We start from the raw sequence: 9,468 nt of genomic DNA on the forward strand, positions 1-9,468 counted from the left end.
AGAATGGGAACGTATCCATTATTTCAGTGACATCTGTGCTGCTTGTTAATAAAGTTAATAATATGGCCTAATGTGATCGTACAGTGCTTATTGAAAATAATAATGCAAAATTATCCGTCTGCATTGAGGCCACTTCCATCACATCCACACTATGACATCTTTAAAAAGATTCAATTCAATTCAATTTTATTTATAGTATCAAATCATAACAATAGTTATCTCGAGACACTTTACAGATAGAGTAGGTCTAGACCACACTCTACAATTTACAAAGCCCCAACAATTCCAACAATTACAGTAATTCCCTCAAGAGCAAGCAGTGTGACAGTGGCCAGGAAAAACTCCCTCTTGGGAAGAAACCTCGGACAGACGCAGGCTCTTGGTAGGCGGTGTCCGACGGGCCGGTTGGGGATATGATGCTTCATATTATTAATTCAGTAATAAATAAGTCTTTTAACCCAAACATCATCAGTAGGATTATCAACAATTCCAGTTCCTTATTTACTTCTGTTGAAAAGTGAACCTACATAGTTACGTCATGACCAGTTTATTAACTGACTCAGTTTGTGCAAGTATCTGTCGTCACACACATACTCTAATAAGTTATTATGTGTGTGTATATGTTATTTGTTATTATATTATTTGTTTGGTTTAGTGTCCAGTCAAGGAATACTCGATCATATCATCTGAAGCCTCAGCTGCTGGTTAACACCTGCCTAAAAGTTATATTAACAGTAATCTCGTAGGTATAAGAGGATCCTATGTTCACCTTTGTCAATCAAATACTTTTTCATCATCTCTTTGTGCCTAAACCTAACACTAGTTTCTCCCTCTGACCCTAATCAATCCCTCCATTCCTGACCTTAACCCCAGACACTGGTTCTGTCTCTGACTCTGATCAATGCCCTGCAGACATGGAAACCTTAGAGACACGGTAACCGAATGTGTCTTTGTCTATCTGGATGATGCAGAGGTCCCTGGGTGGTTTTACTTACTACAGAAAATTCATCTGCAATTACATATCAGTTAGTACTCTCACCAGCCCCCCTCCGCCCCCCCTCCCGACCCCAATATTACCTGTAGATAATCCTGTCTTCTCAAATAATCTGTTGTTTAACATTTTGCCAAAATAGTGCTTTAAATACTACTGTCATAGAGACAAGAAATGTTATACAGGGATCACTGTTCATAAGTGATGTTTTCATATACCTGATAAGAAAGTGTGGTTGGTCAGGGGCATCTGTATTTTATTTCTGTTTGTAACTAAATGGACACTAATTACTTGGATGATGCTTTCACCAATATAGTGACATGAATACAAAGCTTTAGTAGCTCTTTTGTTGTGTTGGGATGACATTTTTCCTATCATAAAGAAAAACAAGTTTCCCTGGGAAAAAATACTCTTTATATGTGTCATACATACGTAAATATGTGATTACTTAAAAAACAGTATATGGTGCTTATGACTCTTTCTTTAAATGCAACAGCATCAGAGAGGAAAAATACAAAATTAGATAAAGCTGAAGCACAGGCCTTTCATTTGTTGTTCATACATAATTTAGACTTTTAGACAGGAAAGCATATTTTCACGTTCTGTATACAACAACTGATCACTGAACAGTATGAACATTTTCATTCCTTTAATCCTTAGACCGAGAATGATCTCAGTCCCTCCACACTCTCTCTGCAGCATGTTGGTGTCAGAGGAGCCAGGCTGCAGGATCTGAATCTAAAACAAGACATAGATCACAGGGTTTAGACAAGAGTTCAAATAATACAGATGGACTGCAAATGATGCAGATGAAGCAACTATCAAGTTGTCACCGATGAGTTAAAGCAGGAGTAAAACAAGGCATAGATTATCAATTAATGTTGTTATACAGGGATCAAATATGAATGACACTGGACTGAAATTATTAGAACAAACTTTCTTCCTAATCTGAAAGGGAACATGACGTTTTTGTACCGACAGTTTTATCTGAAACACAACAGTGGATTTTGTTCTATACTGGAAACATACATCCACATGAAAGTGTGTCTGTTCAGGGGCTTCTTTTTGTCTCAGTGAAACAGCAGCCCAGCAGGCCTGTGATTTCTGTTTTCAACAAAATGGTTTGCAGCACCAAACAGAGACATACATCTAAAGCTTTAGTAGCTCTATAGTTGTTTAGGGTTGAAATGTTTCCTATCACAAAGAAAAAAAAGCTCCCTGGGAAAAAAAGACTCTTCATAAGTGTCACACGTGTGTATTTAAAGCTTGCATTAAACCGGGTGATTTTCTAGAAAGAGTATATGGTGCTTATGACTCTTTCTTTACATGCAGCAGCATCAGAGAGACAAAATACACAACAAGATAAAGCTGAAGCACAGGCCTTTCATTTGTTGTTCATACACAGTTTAGACTCAAAGACATGAAAGCATATCTACACTTTCTGTATTTGATAATTCACTCACTGAACAGCAGGAACATATTCATTAATTTAATCCTTAGACAGGGTCTGATCTCAGTCCCTCCACACTCTCTCTACAGCATGTTGGTCTCACAGGAGCCAGGCTGCAGGATCTGAAGAGTAACTATGAGTTTAACTGATTTTCTAAACCAGGGGTAAAGGAAGGCATAGATCACAGGGTTTAGACAAGAGTTAGAATAGAACACAAAGAGAACATAGGCTGCAGATGAAGCATTGACCAAGCTGTCACCTGCAAGAGAGACAGAGTAATATGGGCAGAAACACATTAGAAACACAACTACAAGAACACCAAGAGTCCTGGCTGCTTTCAGCTCTGATTTCTTTGCCTTTGGAGTCACTGAAAGCTGGAGTGTGACAGCTGTAATGTGAGAGCGCATGGCACGAGCCTGAGACACAGCCACGGCAAATACTCTCAGATACAGAGCTATGATGAGAATAACTGGAACAATAAAGGAAAAAACAACATCTAAAGCTCCTAAGACATAGTCAACGACCAACACACATTCTCCGTAGCAGGAATTATACCTCCCTGGTTGAGTCAGATTATCCTTCAGAAAGAGAAAGCTGTAGGAAACAGAATAGAGCCAACACAGACAAACACAGAGTTTAACTCTGTTCACAGTGACTTTAGTGGTGTAATGCAGAGGGTAACAAATAGCCACATAACGGTCAACTGATATGAGCACCATGTCACCTATTGAGGATGCAGGAATGATGGCTGAAAGATTCTTATAAAGAAAACACACAAAGTCACCAAGAAACCAGCAGGGTGTTTTTCGGAGGATTTCTCCCGGCATCAGCACGAGGCCCACGAGAAAGTCTGAGACAGCCAGAGAGAGGAGGAGGATGTTGGTGGGTGTGTGGAGCTGCCTGGAGGGAAAGAGAAAAGCACCATTACACCAACAAGTCCTCATATCTAACTGACAACCAGACATTTTATGTTAGTCCTGTCTGAAACAATCATTCCAAAAACACTCATGAGTTTTTTCTGATCTGTCATAGAAACAGGCCTTATTCTAAACAGTCAGTTTGATTATCATAGTTTGAGAATAACAGGTGTTACATTTCTAATAAAATCATCAATACCTCCCCCAATCATCCCACTAAGCCATGACAATGAGACATCAAGCCAGCATGCACAATACCAGGACCCTGAAACTGACACAAAGTGTTCATAATATCAAAAACTTCAATTTTTTAGACAATGATCTTTGCCTGAAGTGGGAGACTGAGATGATGACGAGCAGGTTGAGAGCTACAGTGAGCAGAGAGATGGAGTAGAGCAAAGTGTGAATGAGCATCACTTCAAACCAAGGAGGTGTCAGCTTCCTGCAGGAGGTGTTGAAGAGTTGTGGAAAGCAGAGCTCTGCTCCATCCTGTGTCTCCGTCATCAGTGGGAGGATGAGAGAGACCTCAGCTCCCTGCTGAAAACTCTGTCATACAACTGATTTATCTCTTTCTACCCTTGTCTCCACCCCTCCCTTTCTCTCTCTCAGTCTCTGTTGGACACTGAAGTCCTTTTCTTTTTCTACACATCACGTCATCTTCTACACTTTCTCTTTTAGTCCAAAAGCCTTTCAATAATATCTCTCAATCTTCTGTCCCCCCCAGATTCCATACTTCCAGATCTCGACCAAGTTGAACACATGCACCAGCATGGCCTGGTGCAGGTATAAGCACTTTAATCCTTAGACAACTGGGCGGCAGGCCAGTGATTCCGTTTGTTTCAACCTTACCGAACTCTTAAAGGAGAACTCCGGGTAATTTTTACATTAATCTTGATCGCTATAAATATGTGAGTACAGTCGATAGCAAAAAATAAACAGAATCGGTCCTAGCAAACTGGAGCTGCTGCAGCTAATGGCCAGAGCTCCCAGTTAGCTAAAACTGTAGTCTTGGGGGCATTTGGGGGCCCTTACATGACAACAAGATGCGTTTTTAACTCAGACATCTTGCCGCTAGCTCGCCCTGCTAGCTGCTAGCTACCGTCTGAGAGTCTGTGTTCAGCCAGGCTTCTGTGATAATGATCACGCAGCAGTTCCGTGTATATTTGTAGCTCACCTATTGTGTGTGACATCAATCTGGCATTGGTGAGTAGGAGACTTGGCAGGGGCGATCTGTTTGGTAGTTTCCTTAGGTGGGCTAGCAGGCCCGACCGGCCTCCTTGGTCATGCCTTCGCGGCGAAAAATTGTTGTTTATTTCCCCCTCAAAAATAGGTAATTGAGCACTGTAGTGGTTATGACCATATCAGTGACTATGTAACTACATGGAAATGGGCCAAATTATTTCTGTGCCTTGTACAATAGCTTGTATAATAGCTACAGAAGGCTAGCTGTAGCCGTTCGCTGTCCTGGAATTCGGTTGCAGCTGCTTCAATTGCCTGTTGCCCCACTGTCTGTCTCGTTCTTTCCAACTCTTGTGAGGCTAGCTCTTCGTCTGGATACTTGGGTTCGAATAAATAAGGACAACCATCAAACTCAAAAGCTTCTTCCATGTGTTCAATATCTTCTGTATTCTCCATAGTTACATCAACGGATGAGAGGAGTGAATGATGGGGAATGTGAGCGAGTTGGAGGAGTGAGGGTCCTGTGTATCGAGGACTCAGCTTGCTGCAGGGCAGGCGGAGGCGGAGGTCCCGAGTTGAAAGCCACACCTTTTGGCCAGGCTAACAGTAACCCCGAGGAGCCTGAAGAAAGCTTGCCAAACCCTGGAGATGAACTGCGGCCCTCTATCCGACACAATGTCCTCGGGAATGCCAAAGTTTCGGAACACATGGCTGAAGAGGGCCTCTGTGGTCACGAGAGCGGTAGGGAGTCCGGGCAAGGGAATCAGCTTACAACCCTTGGAGAATCTATCCACAACGACGAGGATGCTGGTGTGGCCGTTGGATTTGGGAAGGTCGGTCATGAAGTCAATCCCGAGGGGGGACCATGGTCGTCGGGAAATGGGGAGCGGCATAAGCTTGCCTTCTGGTAGCCTTCTGGGAGTGTTGGTTATGGCGCCGACTGAGCATCCTGAGACATACCGGGACACATCCTGAGAGATGGATGGCCACCAGTACCGCTGACTGAGGAGAGAGAGGGTACGCCTGCCACCCGGATGTCCCGAACCCGGAGCGGTGTGAGCTGAGTCCAGAAGGGCGGCACGAAACTGACGAGGGACGAAGGTTAGCCCCTCTGGACCTCCCGGCGGAGCGGGATGAAGAAGGTTCTCCTGGGCGATCTGCTCGTCGATGTCCCAGATGATCGGGCTGAGGAACATGGTTGGAGGGAGGATAGGTTCGGGTTGGAGATATTCGGATGATGCCTGATGGAGACGAGAGAGAGCATCCGCTTTGCTATTCTTACTGCTTACTTAGGTGATAAGGAAGTCAAAGCGGGTGAAGAAGAGGGCCCAACGAGCCTGGCGGGGATTCAACCGTTTAACCTCTCTGATGTATTCCAGATTCCTTAAATCCAAAGTGATTACTCGTGGTCCTGAGGCAACCATTGTGGTGGTCTGACTAATGAGGTTTTTTTAGGGGACTTTGATGTAGCGTGTTGCCAGGTATGGACTGGACATCACTAGTACCGGTAGAGTTCCCAGTGGGCCAGTCTATTTGTGCGGGCTGCATGTGGTGCATGCCGGTCAAAACCTTTTTTAGAGACAAGAGAGACCATATGATTGGCCCACTTGTTTGTCTTTCATGTGAGCACTGGCCAGTCCAATCCTTGGTCTTTTGGCTGACTGGTCCACAAAGAGAAGAGAGATCACATGACTGGCCTTCTGGTTTGTCTGTCATCTGAATAATGGCAAATCACATCCTTCTATTGCCCACTTCCATTCTTCCATAGAGACAGTGCACGTAAGGTCCGGTGTTATGCTAAAGCTAGCATAGCACACAATTCAATTCAATTCAATTCAATTTTATTTATAGTATCAAATCATAACAAAAGTTATCTCGAGACACTTTACAGATAGAGTAGGTCTAGACCACACTCTATAAATTCCAAAAGCCCAACAATTACAGTAATTCCCTCAAGAGCAAGCATTAGCAGTGGCTATTGCGACAGTGGCAAGAAAAAACTCCCTTTTAGGAAGAAACCTCGGCAGACCCAGACTCTTGGTAGGCGGTGTCTGACGGGCCGGTTGGGGGCGTGATGAACAGTGGTGATAACAGTCACATTAGAAGTCACATTGACTTCGAAGGTTATCGTGGAAGTTCATGTCATAGCAGGGCACATCGTGTCATACTGAGTATTGCAGTCTCCTATACGGATCCTGACTACTCTGTGCGTATGAACATCACAGCAGGGCGTAGCGGGATGTAACGTGGCGCTGCAGAGCACGGGGAGGCTGCGGATGCAGCAGGACGCAGCAGGATGCAGCCGGAAATGCAGAGAATCGCAGAGCATAGCTCTGCGAAGAAGAAACATAAGGACTCCGGGGAGTAAACTCCCAGAGCTAGATTAGTAACAAGCATTTCTGGGACAGGATGCATACAAAAGTAACAAGTAGAGATGAGAGAGCAGCTCAGTGTGTCTTAGGGAGGAACAGCCTCCCGGCAGTCTAGAATTGTAATAGCATAACTTAAGAGAGGCAGGTTAAAGAGAGGTGCCTGGTCGGGCTAGAACTCCCCAACCGGTCGGGCTGTACTGGACCGCCTCCCTCTACTCTCGCTCGATTATTAATTATACAGTATAGAAAAAAAAACTGATGACTACGAGGAGAAGCAGTGGGCCGGGTTAGGTGGACGCTTCAACTCCTCGTTCCTAACTATAAGCTTTATCAAAGAGGAGGGTTTTCAGTTTACTCCTAAATGTGGTAACGGTGTCTGCCTCTCGAACCCCGACTGGGAGCTGGTTCCACAATACTGGAGCCTGATAGCTGAAGGCCCTGGCCCCCAGTCTACTTCCAGAGACTCTAGGAACCATAAGTAGCCCCGCATTCTGGGAGCGCAGTGCTCTAGTGGGACAATAAGGTACTATGAGCTCTTCTAAGTATGATGGTGCTTGACCATTTAGAGCTTTGTAAGTCAGGAGGAGGATTTTAAATTCAATCCTATATTTCACTGGAAGCCAATGCAGAGAAGCTAATACAGGAGAAATATGATCTCTTCTCTTAGTTCTCGTCAGAACACGTGCTGCAGCATTCTGGATCAGTTGGAGAGTCTTAATGGACTTATTTGGGCAACCTGATAATAAGGAATTGCAGTAATCTAGTCTAGAAGTAACGAATGCATGGACTAGTTTTTCAGCATCGTTTTGAGACAGGATATTCCTAATTTTGGCAATGTTACGAAGATGGAAAAAGGCTATTCTTGAGGTTTGTTTTAAGTGGGCGTTGAAGGATATATCCTGATCAAAAATAACTCCTAGATTTCTGACAGTAGTGCTGGAGGCCAGGGTAATACCATCCAGAGTAACTAGCCACCTCTATTGAGCCGTATCTCTCCAATGCCAAATCCCTGGTGCATAAAACAAACAACTTGGAATTACAACTCGCTGGAAATCACTATGTTCGTGACTGCTGTGTTTTGATTATGACTGAAACCTGGCTTCACCTGGGGATACCTGATGCTAGCATGCAGCTAGCAGGCCGCACTCTGCTCCGCTGGGACAGGACTGAGGACTCCGGTAAGAGAAGAGGAGGTGGCCTCTGTATGTACGTGCATGAGAACTGCTGTAATAATGGGACAATTATAGATAACCACTGTTCCTCTGACCTTGAGTACATGCAGTGTTGGGGAGTAACGGAATACATGTAACGGCGTTACGTATTCAGAATACAAATTATGAGTAACTGTATTCTGTTACAGTTACAATTTAAATACTTGGTATTTAGAATACAGTTACATTGTTGAAATCAATGGATTACCTGACGATACTTTTGAAAAATTTGCTCCGTGATCAGTCACAATGGAGTCGGAACCGGCACGACAGAGTCAGGGCAGGAATAAGTTTCTATCTTGGAAATTCAAACAGCATTTCACATTAAAGAAAGAACAGGGAGAAGGAAATATAAATGTGCCGTGCAGCCTCTGCTTGCCAGCAACCAACCTCCTTTCAGCGTCCAAATTACTCCACCTCCAACCTGAAGGAGCATCTTAAAGTAAGTTATTTTTTTTAATTAGCCAAGGGTAGTCGTCTGCTGTAGTTTTACTGTTCACCTTGCTATTTTAACATTGACGTGGGACTTTCCATTCTCCTATACGTATACGTGCTGATTTACTAGCTCCAGAGCCGTTTAAAGACTGACAGCCCCGTTTGACATGCAAGCTAACGTTAGCTAAAATTAGCTTGTGGTAGTTTAGACCGCGGTTAGATTTTTATAGTATGCAGTTCGGGACTACCAATACAAAAATCTATCTGCTTGTTCAGGTACACATTCAGCCAGTTGGAATGAAAAGAACACACGATAACATGCCTGTTTAGTAAGCTGGATGGGATGGTCGCATTCCTACACTTATAAAACGCAATTCAATGTAGAAGTAATCCTGAAGTAATCCAAGTATTCAGAATACGTTACTCAGATTGAGTAACGTAACGGAATACGTTACAAATTACATTTGTGGGCATGTATTCTGTATTCTGTAACGAAATACGTTTTGAAAGTATCCTTCCCAACACTGAGTACATGTCAGTTCTTTCCAATTCCCCTTTGTCCCCTCCATTGCAGTCTCACTGAACCAAAAGATGCAGAACCAAAACAAGTAAGCCCCCCGGCGGCTTGTTGTGAAAATGAGTACACCAAGGTTATCCTGGGGCACCCTTTTTTTACATCAGACAAGTGCCCAGCTGGACTATCGTTGCCGCGAGATAACCCTCTTCGGATAAAAGGTATCTCGTTTTAACCCAAGCCAACAGTCCCCAGTGCACATTGTCAGGGTGGCCCGCACAACAGTGTTGCAGTCGGGGTGTGAGTATGTAGTCCCTGACACCGCCCACCTTCGCCACGCTACTGAGGGAGACCTGATGCTGAAACCAAAGGTTTCATCAAAAAGCACCACGTTCTAGT

General features: G+C 43.9%; 1 protein-coding gene across 1 annotated transcript; it reads right to left on the reverse strand.

The window, feature by feature from the left end:
* Nucleotides 1–2,524: 2,524 nt before the first annotated feature.
* On the reverse strand, nt 2,525–3,862 carry LOC114564198 (trace amine-associated receptor 13c-like). The gene is made up of 2 exons (XM_028591436.1): nt 3,687–3,862; nt 2,525–3,341 (listed from the first exon to the last, which is right to left on the reverse strand). Exons 1-2 carry the CDS (start codon nt 3,860–3,862, stop codon nt 2,525–2,527), a joined length of 993 nt encoding a protein of 330 aa, XP_028447237.1.
* Nucleotides 3,863–9,468: the final 5,606 nt, after the last annotated feature.

The sequence above is a fragment of the Perca flavescens genome, chromosome 11, assembly GCF_004354835.1.
Source record: "Perca flavescens isolate YP-PL-M2 chromosome 11, PFLA_1.0, whole genome shotgun sequence".
Classification (NCBI taxonomy): Eukaryota; Metazoa; Chordata; class Actinopteri; order Perciformes; family Percidae; genus Perca; species Perca flavescens.